At 61.4% G+C, this 16,298-nt stretch overlaps 1 protein-coding gene across 1 annotated transcript; it reads right to left on the reverse strand.

Annotated features, from left to right (window-relative positions):
- Positions 1–1,470: 1,470 nt before the first annotated feature.
- On the reverse strand, positions 1,471–10,526 carry SH2B2 (SH2B adaptor protein 2). Its single transcript, XM_075528509.1, has 7 exons — positions 9,678–10,526; positions 7,093–7,194; positions 5,382–5,473; positions 3,975–4,339; positions 3,426–3,634; positions 2,191–2,362; positions 1,471–1,821 (listed from the first exon to the last, which is right to left on the reverse strand). Exons 1-7 carry the CDS (start codon positions 10,350–10,352, stop codon positions 1,523–1,525), a joined length of 1,914 nt encoding a protein of 637 aa, XP_075384624.1. The 5' UTR covers positions 10,353–10,526; the 3' UTR covers positions 1,471–1,522.
- Between the last annotated feature and the right edge of the window lie 5,772 nt (positions 10,527–16,298).

A 16,298-nucleotide genomic window follows, 5' to 3' on the forward strand; every position in this document is an offset into this window, starting at 1 on the left:
TAGGAATCTAGGGAACAAGAACCCGGGAATCCAATGACCCCAGGGACCCGAGGAACAAGGACCCAAAGACCCACTGATCCGGGGAATCCAAGAAGCCGTGGATCCCAAGGACCAAGAACCCATGAACCTGGAGACCCCAAGGAGCCGAGGAACAAATGTTCTGAGGACCCCATGCACCTGAGGATAAGAAGCTGAGAGAGACAAGGGTATTCGCCGAGGGGACAGAAAGAGCCCTCCTCCCCCAGAGCAGGCACCCTGAATTCAGACTTCTTACCCCCTCAGCGGTGAGGAAACAGATGCTGTGTTCTCTGTTACAGCTGTAGCAGGGGAGGAACATCCTGAGGATTAAACGGCGGGGCTGGGGGCTGGGTGGCCTGAGTCTGAACAGAAGGCCATTGGCCCACCTTCTGCAGGGCACCCTGGGAGATGGGAGCTGTGGCCTGTAGTCCAGGTGGGGGGCAGCATGTAGACGGACGTGGGGTGGGTTGGGCTGTGGCCCAGCACATATGTCAATCCTGCTAACAGGAGCCCTGTCTGAGGGTCTCCAGTGCCTAAGGATGCGAGAGCCACAGCCGGGCCTCTTGCCTGCCAGGAGACCACAGAGAACAGCTGGGCAGAGGCTGGGGTGGGAGGTTCACTTCCAAGTCTCAGTCTAGGTCAGAGGTGGGACCCCAAGGGGTTAATGCTGAGGCCCTAACCCCTGCACCCCATGCCAAGGACTGCAACCGGCTCTCCTAAAAAAACACCCAAGCCCACTACCATCTAGTGACCCTTTAGGCCACTGCTGAACTGCCCCACTGGGTTTCCGGGGTCATGATGGCAGGGGTGTGTGTCCTGGGCAGGTCCAACCCAGCAGCATCTTGGGAGAGAGGCAGCCAGCTGGCTGCCCCTGCAAAGAGGAAGTCTCAGAAGTCCTGGGGAGTATGTCCACTCTGCCCTGGGGGGTGCTATGGGGCAGAAGCTTGCCCGGAAGTGGGCTATGGTGGGTTACGGGTTGCCCAGAGCACAATTCTTGCAGAAGCAAAGCTACTGATGGCTGGAATGTTCTCAAAACCCACCCCATCATGCTGACTCTAGCCACCCTGTAAGACAGGGTACAACTGCCCCCGTGAGTTTCAGAGACTGCAACTCTTTACAGCAGTAGAAACACATGGGTTCCCCCCACCACACACACACACCTCGGGAGCTGGTGGTTTTGAACTGCTGACCTTGCAGTTAGCCGTCCAAGGCCCAACCCCTACCCGCATTCTAGCATTCAAGGCCCCCACTTCAGCGAGTCTCTGGATGAGCTCGCTCTTGTGATTTCTCTTATGGCCCCCACCCCTCATTCTTCCACCCAGGACTGATGTCCCCCCTGCTTCTCCCCCTCCCCCCCTCCCAACCCTCACGCGGGCGCCGCAGGTGGTCTCGCCCAAGGAGGAGAAAGGAGGACAGGAGGGCCGGGTGCAGTCCCTAAAACAGGCTCTTTAATAACACGTCTTCACTGAAGAGCGTCGCTTCTCCCCCAGCAGGCCGCTGGGCGCTAGTAGAAGGAGTACTGGTTCTCCACGGCCCGCGGCCGGCCCCGCGCGCCCTCCGGCTCGGCGAGCTCCTCAGTGCCCGCGGGCTCCCGCAGGCGCTCGGGGCTGTCGCTGCGGCTGCGTGGAGGAGCCTCAGAGGGGGCAGCAGGGCCGGCAACAGCGGGGGCTTGGGCTGCTGGCGGCTCCGGGGGCGAGGCGGGCGGCCCGATGGCGGCGGGTGCCAGGTTGGAGAAGTAGTGCTGACCCGGGGGCTCACTCCAGCAGGTGGGCGCGGCGGGCACGGTGGGCGTGGGCCCTGGCTCTACAATGGGGGCAGAGGTGTCAGCCTTCCTCCCTTCCCCACCCCCTCCACTCCCCTGGCTGAGCATGGTGGGCAGGAGTGCAAACAGGTGGGGTGGCCCGAGATGATACAGCGGGGTCAAACTTGGAACCAGGCATAGATCAAGTCTGGAGACAGTGATTAGGGGCGGGGGATGTCAGTGGCTGTGCGCCTGCGCACACCTCCAGTGCACAACTCACCCAGCCTTCTGCCCAGAAGGGCGTCTGGGAGCCTAGGAATCATTCAGGCCACCCTGAGGTTAGACTGGGGACAGGGGACCTGGTGTTCAGCACCCCCACCCAATGGTCACCTGGTTTAAGCCATCCTCCCAGTCAGGTGGGGGTGTCTTACCAGGTGGGGGGCCCTGGGCCCGCACGTAGCTGCGCAGGGTGATGTCGGCGGAGCCGCCGGACTCCAGCGGGATCGGATGGGTGTGGAAGTGGCGGAGCATGTCCAGCACCGACTGGAACCACAGGTGCTGGACGTGGCACTGGCCGTGGCCGTTCAGGGACAGGCGCAGGTGCTGTGGACACAGGTGGGCGGGATCAGTGATGGAGTGTCTCCCCCCCACTGTGCTGGCCACCTGCCTTTGATGGTGGTGGGGAGAAGGCCCTTCAGAGAAGGGGGGCGGGGAGTGCAGAAAGGGAACCCGGTTCCTTGCTTCCATGTTGGGCGCACCCACTGCAAGTTTAGACCCAGGTCCGTCCAGCCCAGCCTGTAGACGTCCCCAAAGTCCCAGAGGTGGGAATGAATGCCTCCATATTAGAGCTAGGGAAACTGAGGCACGGGCAGGAGCGTGACAGCCCCCTTGCAGGAACGGAAGAGGTCCTGCTCTCCAAAAAGTGGTCTGGGAGGTGCTGCCTCCTCTGAGGTGGGCACCAGCGGGCTTCCAGCAGCAGCCTGGAAGGAGGAGCCTGGGTCCCCCCTCCTCCAGTGAGGACCCCTGGGAGAAGCAGACGCTGGTTCTGTTTCCTTAAGGCCCCTGGCAGGGCATGCTGGGGAACGGAGCCTCTGGCCTCTTCTGGCCACACTGCAGCCGCCCCCAACGTCCACAATCACTTGCCTTTTCTGCTATATTTTACTTGGCACCTAAGCTTAGAATTAGCAGACGGTCCTTCCTTGCTGAGTGCCACTCTTTCTATCTTTGCTCAGGCTGGGTTCCTGTTTGGGTCACCCCTCCATGTGGTCCCAGCCTGAACAGTCTTCTGCTTCATGTCTCCCATCCTGCTCTGACGGGGAGTCCCCTTGGGGAGACCCAGTTCCTGCCGGGAGCTGCCCTCCTGCCTGGCATTCTGTGTGTGACCTACTCTGGCGTAGCTTCCTGCCTTGGTCCTCTGCTCCAGCCTGGGCTGGCCCAAAGCCAGGGTCCAGGCGGGTCTGGTGATCTGACCTGAGCAGGGATGAGGGGCTGCCTGGAGATGAGCCAGAGGTTGTGGGGGTCCCAGATAGATGATACGAAAGCCAGCTGGGCTGCTTACAGCCCCCACAAGAGGTGTGTGTGAGGTGTGTGAGCCACAGAGCCTGTTTGCTGGCCCCCCTCCTGTTGGCTGGCAGGCTGCCCTGCCCCTGAGGCCCCATGTCCTTGCCTTGGCCTTGCCCTGGAAGTTGAAGGTCAGCACGTACTCCCCAGGCCGGGTCTCACTCTGCCGGATCACGAAGAGGCCATGGTTCCGCGGTCCCCCTGCCAGCACCAGCTGGGCTGCCTTGACCCGGGACAGCGTCCCATGGAACCAGGGGTACTCGGAGAGTTCCAGCTGTGGTTCTGGCTCGGGTTCCGGCTCGGCTCCCTCCTCCCCTGTGGAGGGAGGATGGTATCAGGACGGTAAAGGGATGGAAATTGGGGTGCAGCCAGGCTTTAGATTTGAATCAGCGAGTCCCGTCTGAGCAATTCAGAGCGGCCCAGCCCACGAGTCCATGAGCTGGGGGCAGAGAGCCTTACCTCGGACAAAGCAGAGCCCCGTCCACAGCCTCTGTACCCGTCCCCACCCTCTGAACAGCTTGGAAGGAAATCATATCCTGGGTGAAGGGTGGGGCTCCAGGTGCCCCTAAAAGGGCTACTGAGGAGTTGGGGTGACATGCCAGCTTTGGAGGCATGGGGTGGGTTGGGGGGGGCAGGGAGATCAGGCTGCCCCCACCTGTGTTACTGCTGTCACCACCGCTACCACCGCTGCTACTGCCACCACCACTGCCGCCCGGGGGCTCCAGGCTCTGCAGGAAGGTCTCCAGAGGGACGTGGGCCAGGGACTCCCCGACGGCATCCCGAGCCCGGCCGTGTGGGGCGGTCACCACCGTCCCCGCAGTTGCTGCTGTCTCTGGGGGCCGGGGGACGTCTGCTGCCGAGGAAAGAGTGGGGGTGGTAGATAAGACACACATGAGGCTGTTCCCACTCCAGCCCTGCTCCCACCTACCGTCGGCCAGGAGCTCACAGCTACAGGAGGCCACACGGCTGGCCAGGCAGCCTCCCCGGGTGCACGAGGGCTCGGCATCCTCCTCGCTGTCTCTGAAGAGGCAAGGAGCGGCATGGGAGCAGCCTCACCTCCCCTGCCCCTGCTCACCGGCTGCCCCCACCCCCACTCATCTACCACTTGGTGAGGCTGCCAAATGACAGCAGGGCCCCTGCTCACTAGCCCCGAGGGGTGGATTTTGAGGGGCACTGTTCCAGGGGTGGGTGGGGCCTGGGTAGCGCCCTCCTCTGCCTGGGGCCTGGGTCTCCTGGTGTGTGGAGCCAGGCACCTGGGGCCTCACTGGCTCTGAAGTGTTGGAGTGGCTGAGTGAGGGGCAGCACCACAGGGGCAGAGGGGAGATTTGGCAGAGCAGATGGTGGGTGGGGGGGTGGTGGTGCGGGAAGGCTTGCAATCACTCTGGAGGCTGGAGGTCTGTGTGGCAGCAGGGCGCCTGGGCCTTTAATTGTGCAGCCTTAAATGAGGCTGTTAATTAGAAAGAGTGGCCCCTCCCCCTGGGGACCGGCTCACCCCATTAGCCCTCGGGAGCTGGGCCAAGTGCTGGCTGCTGGCCTGGTGGTTGGTCCGGCCTGTCACTGGCTGGGGCTCCCTGGCTCTGCCCTCCCTGTCCCTGAGCTCTCGCTGAGGTCCTCCTGAGAGCCAGCACTCTGGTGGTCTTGAGGTCTGCCCCATGCCCCTCACGTTGCAGGTCTTGTTTGTGCCCCTACCACCCTCCCACGTGCTGTTCTCTCTGCTCTGCACCCACCTATGACCTGCCCAGCCATGGGCACTGTCTGAGGCCCCAGACTGACTCCCCTGGATCCCCTCCCCAGCCTCTTGGCTTACCCCATCCCTGTCTGGGTTCTGGTGGGAAGAGGGGGGATAAGATCTCTTTCAGGGCCCCTAGGCCCTGCTTGACCCCTCCCCCCCATCCTCGAAGAGCAGATCTGGTGTCTGATGGGCCCGAGTGGGGTGGGAGGCCTGCCCTTCTCAGCCATGGCCGGGACTGGGGTTAGGGTCCTGTCCTTGAGCTTGGTTTCAGCCCTTACTTAGGAGGCTGCTCTCCTTGATGGCTGGACCAGGGCCCCACCCGGCACTCACCCGGGGTCCACGCAGCCCTGGATGTCAGCCACCCACGAGTGTTTCTGCAGTGAATCGATGGTTTCTAGGATGTACTCAGCGCCGTTCTCCACCTGGGGAGGGGGTGAGGGCACGGGATCCCAGCTGCCACTCAGGGATCCGACCGCAGACAGACAGCCCCAGTGTCAGGGCCAGTCCCACCCCCACCCACTATGCAGGTGTATTGGTGTGAGCGGTGGGACAGAAAGGCAGCCCCCAAACCCAGGCCAGCATCTGGGGGGGTGGGCTCCACAGCCTACACTCTCAGCAAACCCTACCTCCCAGTGTCCTCTCCAAAATGGCTCAAGGCCAAACTGACCTACGCCACGCTGGGTGGAAATCGTGCTGGCCAGGAAGGTGAGGGTGGGCCGGCATCCCCAGCCCAGGCATGGTGGCGTGGTGAAGGTCCAGGAGGCCACCCTGAGAGGCTGGCTTGCTGAGTGCCGGGCATCAGAGCCACCTCGCTCACCTGCCCCACTGACAGCTGCCCCGAGGAAAGCCCTCTGGAGCGTGAGTGAGGAGGAAACCCCTGTTATGGACTGGGCCAGGGGCCCCCCCCTCACTGGCCCCGAAACCCCTCCAACAGCCTCCACTCTACAGAAGAGAAGGTGGAGGCACAGAGACGGTCCAGGCACTTGCTCGATGCCACACATGCGGCAGTGGCCTGCTGGGGCCTGGGCTGCGAGCGTCTCAGGCCTGGGCGGGGCACCGCAGTTCCACAGAGACCACATATCCAGCCTGCCTGGAGCAGATGAGAAATTGAGCCCCAGATCGGAGCTGGCAGAGGAGGTGGCAGAGAGCAACGACAACACGGTGGCCACCTGGGGCTGTCTCTCGCCAGTCCCACCCAGTCGATGAGATGTGTCCCCTGCCTGGTGTCAGGCTGGCCACACATGCTATGATGTGACCCGGGGAGCTATCGCCACATAAATAACTCACTTGCTGCCATCAGACTGAGTCAGCCTCACAGCGACCCTACAGGACAGAGCAGAACTGCCCCTGTGGGTTTCCAAGACTGTGACTCTTTATGGGAGTAAAGAGCCTCATCTTTCTCCCACGGAGCAGCTGGTGGTTTAGAACTGCTGACGAGTTTGCGGTTGGCACCCCAGCACACAACCTCCTAGCCATCAGGGCTTCTCTGACTAAACAAATCGTGATAGGTAAAAATATACCTTGAACCGGGGCCCCAGGGAGGGAGGAGGCTTCCTGCCCAAGCAGGCCCTGTGGGGACGAACACTTCCCTCGCTGGGAAGAGGCACAGGGGCATTGCCCTGGCAGTCTGGAGCAATGTCCTTGGCCACCATACCCGGGAAGAACAGGCCACTCCAGTGACAAGGGGCCTGGGAAAGGAGCAGGCTGCCCCTAGACCCACTGGGGTGCCTCCCGCCTCCCCTTTGTGCCCTCAGTAGGACTGGACTGGTTCCCACTCCAGTACCCAGCGGCAACCGAGGCATTTGCATAACCGCTGCAGGCTGGCCACCAGTCCCCAGGGGGTAGGGGTGCTGGCTCTAGGTGGGAAGGGGATGAGGAAGTGAAAGCCAGGAGCCTCACCTGGACCCAGGGGGGTATGGGGGGTGGGCAGGAGGCCCTGCAACACCAGAGGCCCAGACCTGCATTCTGCCCTCCCTCTCTACCACCATGGGGGAGCGGGGCCTGGGGCAGTTGGGTGGAGGGGACAGGCGAGGGCCCTGACCTTGAGCACGAAGGTGTTGTCCCTCTCTGGCATCTCCAGGGGCATGGTGGTGCGGACTTCGATGATGGCAGAGAGAGGGATGCTGACCTTAGGCCTGGAGGCCTGGGGGGCAGAGGAGCAGGCGGTGAGCGGGCGTCCTAGGGGTGCCGAAGTCTCTCCACCCTCCCTCCCAGCATAGAATGCCAGGCAACACTGGCACGAGGCATCCCCACCCATTTCCTAGAAGGGGACGTCAAGGACATTTCTGAGAAGTGGATGGTCTCCCCACATCCCTAGGGTCCCACCGCATGTCAGCGACAAGACCTGGCTAACATCTATCTGCAACCCCACCTTCATTCCTGAAGGCATGAACCCCACCCGTCTGCCTGGAAGACCCTCCCCAAAGGCCTCCCGGGCCTGTGGCTGTCACACTGGACTTGGGACCCTGACTCCTCCTCACCAGCAGAGGATAAGGCACATTTGGCATCGGGGCCCAAGAGAGAGAATTCTCTCTGAATGGCCACGTCCCTGGGTGATTTTACCCACCTGGGTGTGTGACATTTTCTCATTATAAAAAGAGGCGGGGGTGGGTAGGTGGGGATAGCCAGTCTCCAGGGCCGGGGCAGGGCAGCCGCCTCTGTTCAGAGTGGGCACCCGGGTTCTCCTGTTCCCGCTCAGGCTCTGCCCACGCCCGAGGTCACCAGGCCAGAACAGGTGTGAGTCAAAGGGCCCAGTATGCCCAACGTGTTTAATGGGGGTGAATGGGCCAGCCCCCGGGAAGGGCACTCCTGACCAGGGCTCTGGGCTGGCCTGAGACTGGGATTCCCGGCAGGACTTGGGCTCAGGGACAGGGACTTTCTCCGGAGGAAAGGGAAGGACCACTAGTAGCAGGGACAGGGGAATTCCTGGCAGCGTGGGCCACTGGCCAGAAAGCCCAGGGCTGGGTTTGAGGCAATGCCTGAGGGTCTTGGCTGAGCATGGAGCGAGGTCATCCGACCAGCCAGCAGGGCTGGGGGTTGCAGCCCTCACATGGCCCAGCATGACCTCTTACCCTAACCTGTCCCTCTGGGCTACCTGGCTGGCATCACCACTGCAGGCCTTGGCTCCCTCAGCTCCTGCCTCAGAATTCACTGTCCCCAGGGCAGGGGACCAGTTTCTGTGAGTGGTGTCAGCAGGGCTGCCCTGTGGGGCTTACCCTCATGGGGGCCTTTGGCTTTCTGGGACCACTCACATGTGGGCCACCCCCATGGGGGTCACTCGTGAACACCCGAATATGTATGAGGAACAGGAGGGTGGGAGGGCAGACTTGTGGGGGTGGGGAAAACCCCAGTGATGGCTCAGGGGCCCTGCCTGAGGCCAACAGTGATGGTGGCAGGCTCTGGTTGGGGGGAGTGGTGATGGCATCAGCCGTCCCCACCCCCACCCCTGGGAGCAGCTGACAGATACCGCTATTTTCAGTGGGGCAGCTGGGGCTGCCACTCAGGCGTCCCTGTCCTCTGGCCGACTCTGGCCAAGCCCTGCCCTACTTCCTGTCTCAGTCTCCAGCTCTGACGAGGAGTGGACTTGGCCTTAATGGCCCATGATTTCTTTCAGGAATCTATAGGTGGGTGTCCGAGCCAGCCAGTCCCCTGAACTCACTGCCATCGAGTCAACGCTGACCCATAGCGACCCAGGACAGGGCAGAACCAACTACCCCGGTGGGTTCCCGAGTCTGTCGCTGTTTACGGGAGTAGAAAGCCTCCTCTTTCTCCTGAGGATCGGCTGGTAGTTTCGAACTGCTGACCTTGTAGTGAGCAGCCCAACCCACTATGCCACCAGGGCTCCTCAAGCCAGCAAAAGGCCCCAACGTGCCCCTGGAAAGTCCGGGGGACCTGTGACTTGGAGAGACTGTCCTTTAGAGAGTCTCCACACCCTTGGGAAGCCACCTCCCCGAGCCCATGAGGATACATGGACATCCGCTTTGGGGAGCCTTGGGTCTGCACCTCCAGTGGGGAGGGGGCTGACGAGGAGATGGAATAAGAGCCAAAGGTGACTGACGAGGCTCTGGGGTGAGCAGACGTCTGGGTGGTTCTACTAGCGGCTGCGGTAGCACAGCCTGCTCCCTCCCTGCAGCCCCCCAGTGTACAGAGACCGAAGCCTGCATCTTGCTGCATCCCTGGACTCCCAGGGCCCATGGGTATAATTTGCCTGGCTCTGCCCCCATGGCTGTGTGATTGAGTCAGTGTCTGGTTTTTCTTCTGTGCCCTGGGACCACCTTGTTGGGGGAACCAGGAGCATACTGCCTACCCCAAGGCTAGGGACCTAAGGGGACTCAGGACAAGCTGCTGTCAGTGACTCTCTTGCCATAGGCAGGGGGCCCTGACCACCTCAAATCGGCTGTCCTCGGCCAGAGGGACCTGCTGAGGGGTGAGCAGAGCCCTAATTCCTGCAAGCCCTATCTTGGGAACACACATCACAGGCTGGTGAGAGTGGGCAGGGGCGGTGCCCACCACAGCAGGGCGGGGTCGGCCAGCCTTCCCAGCGTCCACCTTGCCAGCCAGACTAGACTGGCCCTGCTGGCCCCCCAGCCCAGGCCAGGCCTGCGTCCCTGAGGGAGGCGCACTTACCTTGGGGGGCACGAAGAACTCTAGGCGGAACCGCTCGCCAGCCACCGCCCGGCGCAGCAGCAGGCGACACTTCTGCCACTGGGCTGCGCCGCCAGGCCCCGTGGCTGCGTCGTCGGCCACCATGAAGCGCAGCGCGCCCTCGCGCTGGATGTCCACCAGCTCCACCTTGGCCGCCAGCGTCCGCGACAGCCGCAGGCGCCTCGTCCACCGGTCGCGCGGCTCGGCCGGGGGCTCGGGCTCTGCGCGCCGGTGCCACATGTCGCGCACGCCATCCACCACGCACAGGCTCATGTTGCGCAGCGAGAAGCCCTTGCGGACGCGCGCCCTGGCCGCCGCGCGTGACACGTCCTCCGAGCTGCGCGAGTGGCCGTGGGCCGCCGCCTTGAGCGCCGGGGGGCCCGCGGCGTCGGGATCCATGGCGTCGGCTTCCTCGGACGCCCCCCGGGGCGCCGGGCTGGCCCCCAGCACGCGGCGCACCTCCTCGCCGAAGGCGTCCAGGAAGTTGGCGGCGAAGTGGCGGGAGAAGGAGGCACCCGCGTCGGGCGTGTCGTAGGCCGGGTTGTCCCGCAGGAAGCGGCAGAACTTGTGCGCGAAGTCCGCCGCGGCTGCCTGCGCGTGCAGCTCGCAGAACCGCCGCCAGTCGGGGCCCAGGGTGGCGGGGCCGGCACCGGTCATGTCGCCCGTCCCATGGCAGCTCCGGGCGGCAGCGGCTGCGGAAGGAGAGCGGCCCTCGCCTGCTGACCCGCCGGCCCCGAGCAGCCCCTCTCTCCTCCCCAGGGCCGGGGGGCTCCCCTGCTCCCAGGGGCTGCGGAGGCTGGGGGCCCAACTTGCAGGCCCCGCCGGGTAGGACACCGGATCTGAAAGGCAAGGGGGAGGGGGTACTGCATGGATCCTCTCCTCGGGGAATGTTAGGGACCCCAGAGCGTTCCTGGAGGCAGTTGGGAAGACAGGTGCCTTGAAGTGGGGGTTCTCACGAGCCCCCCAAAGCCCTCCCACGATGCAGTTCTGTGAGCTCCACCTTCAAATTCCTTCAGGACCCCAACTCTTCCTTACCACCCGGGGCCACTGTTCCCAAATCCACAGACCCTTCCGCCTGCAGTTGTTGGTAGCCTTTACTGGTCTCAGAGCCTGACTCACATCTCATCCTTGCCCCATAACCTGTTGTCCCCCCAGGACCCAGCCCAGGCTGAACCATACAGCCAGCGCCCTCCTTCTCAGTGGTCCCTGGAATGGAGAAAAAGCCCAGGCCCGCGGGACCTCCCCCTTGCTGCTTTAAAAGCTCCCCAGGCACCTCCCCCTCAGGATCCTTCTTGCACTAGCCTGGAATGCTCTCCTTTCCCGCCCCCATCATTCCTTCAGGTTTCTGCTCAAATATACTTTTGTCTGGCAGTTGGAAGGCCTGCTGACCACGTCCTGTTCTTTGGAGAACAGGAGCACCTTGCCCGCACCTGATGTGAAATCCTTGGTGTGTTGTCCCCTCCCCCTGCTTCATCCCTCCCTTCCCCCCACCCCACCCTCCATGCCAGCTCCCTGAGGCTTGGACTATCTTTAAGCAGTGAACCTGGGTTGCTTGAAGGTCTGTGCTCAGCAGCACCCAAGGTATGTCACAGCTTGGATGGTGGCAGGTCACCTGTTGGCCTGATGCCAGGGCACAGGGGCCACCACCCAGAGTTGGTGGCTCAAGGAAGACCAAGTCACCGCACATATCCGGCTCTCACAGTAGCCTGAACCTGCCCCCCTTACCACCCACACCCCACATATCCCATCTCTTGGAATCCTGTTCCCCTCTGCTCCTGTGCAAATCTCAGCCTGAAAAGGCCCAAATCTGGAGTCACCTCTTCAACTGTCCTCTCTTGAATGCCGCCTCTTCTTCTTGATCCCAGCCCTTGACTGCCTACTTGCAGGAGCATCTTGTCAGTCACTTGGGGGCCTCAACCTCCAAGGTGTGCATTGCCCCAGGAGGTACAGGTCCAGCCCTCTGCATGTATGTACCTCCACCCCCACCCCATCCCAAACATCTAGGCAGAAAGCACCCAAGGAAAATAAGTGGGGTGCTGTAGCCCTGACTTGCCTTGGGGATCCCCTCCCTGTGGGGGCAGAAGGGCCTGCACTTGCCAGAAACTGCAACAAAGTGTCGTGTCCTCACCTGCCCCTCAGCCCTGGGATCCCGCTTCTTCCGGCATGCCCCTTCCCTCGAAGCTCCTGGGGGTACCAGCTCCTCTCTCCCCCTGGATCTGCAGTGGGTAATTAAATACCCGGTAAAAATAGCTGCTCTACTTGTGTGAGATCATGGGCAGGGCTCCTGGGCCTTGGGACAACCTTGAATGCTGATCTGTCATCAGGAACTCCCGGGCACTGGGGCAACCCCTGGGAGTTCACAGGGCCACTTGGACAGGTCTTCAAACCGGCTTTTCTCCTCAGAGAAGCCGGCCGTGGGAGGGGGAAGGCAGAGCAGGGAGGCTGGACGTGGGAGGGGGAAGGCAGAGCAGGGAGGTTAGTCAGGAAGGCTTCCTGGAGGAGGAGGTGGTGCTGGTGTTGGTTGGCCTGTAACTTGGTACAGGACTTAGAGGACACGGAGAGTCCGTGAGAGTTTGGGAAGATTGGGGGCCCTGCCCCTGCCCCACCCTCTCCTCTCCTATCTCCCTAACTACCATTCAACTTCAACCCTTACTCCAGGGTCCACTCCCTCCGGAAGCCTTCCCTGTCCCGTCCAGCCCGATAACGTTTCTCCCTGTACTCCCTCAGTCCCCTCCTGTCCCCACCTCTAGCAGACATGGTGCTTTGGGGCCTTCTCCAGTCTGTCGTTCCCCCCGCCCCCACCCCGGGCATTGCCATCCTCTGGGGCACCTGGCTCTTGTTCTGTCCCCTGGGTGTGGGGGCGGGAAGAACACACCTGCCTCCACCACCACCTAGGCCTCCAGGGAAGGTGGAGAGCCCAGCCCTGGGCTGTCCCTCAGGCCCGAATTTCCTGGGGGCCTGCAGCAGGGCCCATGAGGCCCTCCCCACTGTGGCCAACCCTTCTCCTGAACCCAGGTTTCCTGCCAGCGAGCTGATGTTGAGGGCAGAACTGCCCCTGTGTTTCTGCGACTGTAACTGCAGGAGTAGGGAGCCTAGCCTTTCTCTTGTGGTTACAAATTGTTGACCTTGCTGTTAGTGGCCCAATATGTATCCACTATGTTACCAGGGCTTTTTTCTCCCAGGACTCAGGGAGTATCTTTCTGTTTCTGTGTCATCGGGCTGAAGCAGTGGACTGGGCTTCTTTGGAGTAGAGGGGAAGGGGAAGGGACAGGGGTAGAGGGAGCCTACAGTCCCTAACCTTGGCTCTTCCAATCCAGACACAGGTCCAGCCCGGTGTGGCAGGGGTCTGGGGGAAAGGGCTGTGGGCCTTTCAGGGGGTTAAAAATAGCATAGACTGAAAAGAAGGGACAAGAGGAGGTGGGTTGTCCTCAGTCCCTACAGGCCAGCACTTCCGGAGGCCACCATGCTGGGTCAGTTCTTAAAATATTCATAAGCTCTACAGACGGCTAACCGGAAGAGGAGCACTCATGGATCGATGGTGTAGTGGGCGGCACTGGGTGTGGTGGGTGGGGCAGCCCCGCCCACCTCAGACTGGGACCCTCCCTGCCACTGGGGACTGCCAGCCCTGGCATGGGCAAAGCCAGCTCTCTGTCACCATCCACGGCCCCGTGGCACAAACTGGCCAGCTAGCACCATGAAGGGCCCGCCTTGTCTGGCTCCTTCCAGCAGGTCTGTGCCCCCAAGTGCCAGGTGTGGGGTAAGTCCCTTGGTGCCTGGGCTGGGGTAAGCACAGGGCCATTAGGATAGGGAACCCCAAGCCTCTTCTTTGGTTTCTGGGGGCCCCTCTCACATAAGAAAGGGGACAGAGCTCATTCTGTCTCCCACCCTCATGGTTCCTTGAACCTGGGAGCCTGGCCCCCTTTCTGGCTAGCACTTCCTCCCACCTCTACCAGACAGCCTCTTCCAGACACCTCTTTGTCCACTCTGCTCCTAAGGATCCCAGCTAGGGTGGCTTGCTTCTGGCCAGCCTGGAGTGTCTTAGAGTTCCCTGTTTGTGGGCACTTTCTGCTTCTGCATGATGCAGGCTGCCCCGGGAGGGCTCCAGAGGGCAGGCTCTGATCCCGGACTCCTCCCTAATGACCCCTCCCCTTGGCCCCTGCAAGAGGCAGCCATGGGCAGGAGTGCTGGCTCACATCTGTTAGGGGCTTTGCTACAGGGGGGCACGGGAGCGTGTCGCCCTGGCTGGTGACTGGAGCAGGTGTGGACTGAAAGCCCTTGGGGACCCTGCCCTAGGTGGTGAGTGTGAGGGTGGGGACACTCCCTTTTCAGGGCTGTAAAGACGGTCTGAGCAGCCCTGGTCCATCCTCCCAAGTTTGCTGCTGGTGCCAGGCCTGCTTTGGGGAGCACATCTCTCCCACAGTCCCCAGGCCCTGACCTTCACTGACCCCGCAACCTTCTTGACAGCTCCCACCTCAAAAAGCCTCACTGGCCTGAGGACCCTCTGGTCTAGGGCTTCAGAATTGCATCGGACAGCTGCTCCCACTGCAAAGAGAGCCTCAGCTTGTGCTGCCTCCACAAACAATCCCTGGGCTGTATGGGCTCAGGGAGGTTTGCACAGATTCTGAGCTTGAATCCCAGCTCCCCATTCTGGGCTGGGTGAGTGCAGCCAGCCGGGGCCTCAGTTTCCTCCATGAAGATGGAGGGCGACAGCTCCACCTTCGTGGTGCTGGCCTCTGGACTCACTAAGTCACATGTTTACAAATGAGAGCTCTTGTGCTTCTACTTTCTGCATTCCTGGCACCCTGCTCCCTTTCTTTCCCATGGTGGGGCCCTGTGGCACAGCAGGTTGGCATTGGTCTGCTAATGGCAAGGTCAACAGTTCAAAACCACCAGCTGCTCCGGAGGAGAAAGACTTTCTGCTCCCATACACAAAGTCTTGGAAACCCACAGGCCAATTCCACCCTGTCCTACGAGGTTGCTGTGTGTCAGCATGGACTTGCTGGTGGTGAGGATGGAGCTGCTGCTGGTCCGTCAGAACCTTCCAATTAGCAGTCTTGTGCTTAACCCCTGGTACCACCAGGGCTCTCTCCCCTCACACTGACCATGCCCACTGCTGCCCTTGCTCTCAACTCATTTGACACCACAGGACACAGTGGAAGGGTCCCTGTGGGTTTCCAAGGGTGGAATTCCTACGGGAACAGAAAGTCTCATGTTTCTCCTGTGGAGCAGCTGGTGAGTTTGAACCACCGACCAAGCAGTCCCCGCCTTCCCCCACTGCATCATCACATCAAACGGTCCACATCCAGAATCTAAGACATCCTCTTCCTCCAGGCCCTGCTCTTCCTTTGCCAAGACCCTACCTCCACTCAGAGGGGCAGGGTCCCATCCCCCCCTCCCCTCTGCTCCAACAGCTGGCCCCACCTCCACAATGCCAATGGCTCTGGCCTATCTCCTGCCCCAAACTGGGAGGGGTCATTTCATGCAGCCTGAGGTGGGTCCTAGCCCCAGAGGGTTGGCAGTCTCTGCAGCCCAGGTGCCCATTTGACCAGGAGAGGAACAGGATGTTGTTGTCTGTCCATCTGACCAACCAGATGCTGGGCTAAGACCCCCTGGAGATACAGGGAGTCATACTGAAAAAGTCCCCACTCCCGGCCATAAATACACCCAAGCAGGTAAGGAGGGGAGAGAAACCTCCCCAGGGCCCAGTGACTCTGGAACAGATTCTAAGACTGGACCAGACCCCTTACCCGGAAACAGGAGCCATGGGCCCTGGGACACATCAATTTCCTACTTCCCAGAACGTAGGTGGTAGGCAGGTCATGCAGGAGGTAAGGACCAGGAGATGGTTAGACAGAGGTGGCTTGACTGGACAAGTCACCGGACCGTTTCTCTTCCAGTAAGCGGCAGCAATAACAGGACCAGACCCACAAAGTTGCTGTGACGATGACCTTCGTCTCGAGCCAGCTGCAAACCAAGAGCTCAGTCCAGGTACCCCCAAGGGTGTCCCAACCCTGAGGCTGACACACCGTCTGGAGGGTGGGAGTGAGGATAAGGGATTCAGAAACTTTAAAACCTCTAGAGCATAGGTTCTCAACCTGTGGGTTGCGACCCCTTTGGAGGTCAAACAACCCTTTCACGGGGGTCGCCCAATTCATCACAGTAGCAAAAAACAGTGATGAAGTAGCAACGAAAATAATTTTATGGTTGGGGTGTCACCATAACATGAGGAACTGCATGAAAGGGTCGTGGCATTAGGAAGGTTAAGAACCACTGCCCTAGAGGCCCTTCAGAGAGGGAAGGAGGCAGCGTGTGGGAGATCCCCTCATAAACACTGACCCAGGCCCAACTATGGAGCTGTCCCCATTGCTAGAGCCCTTTCCCAAAGTCCCCAGAGCCATGGAGCCCCCCCCAGTCAATGTTCTCCAGGGCCAGAAGGGAGAGATTAGTTTCAAGTGTGAGTGAGGAGGGGGTCAGGGGACCGGGATGGGCATCCACCTTCACAAGGCAACCTGCTCCTCCCAGGCTACCTGTGCTAGAGGGGATGTAACTCAACTTGGGGTGGGGTGGGGATGAGGGTGCATCCAGCAAGCAGACAGGCACCCC

This window comes from Tenrec ecaudatus, chromosome 12 (assembly GCF_050624435.1).
Source record: "Tenrec ecaudatus isolate mTenEca1 chromosome 12, mTenEca1.hap1, whole genome shotgun sequence".
Classification (NCBI taxonomy): domain Eukaryota; kingdom Metazoa; phylum Chordata; class Mammalia; order Afrosoricida; family Tenrecidae; genus Tenrec; species Tenrec ecaudatus.

Excerpts from the sequence above, each read along its gene's own strand:
- SH2B2 (XM_075528509.1), bottom strand. The coding sequence starts at position 10,352 with ATGACCGGTGCCGGCCCCGCCACCCTGGGCCCCGACTGGCGGCGGTTC. Across the intron at positions 5,474-7,092 it reads ACAACACCTTCGTGCTCAAG|GTGGAGAACGGCGCTGAGTA; the intron begins GTCAGGGCCCTC and ends CCCCCTCCCCAG. Across the intron at positions 2,363-3,425 it reads ACTTCCAGGGCAAGGCCAAG|CACCTGCGCCTGTCCCTGAA; the intron begins GCAAGGACATGG and ends CTGTGTCCACAG.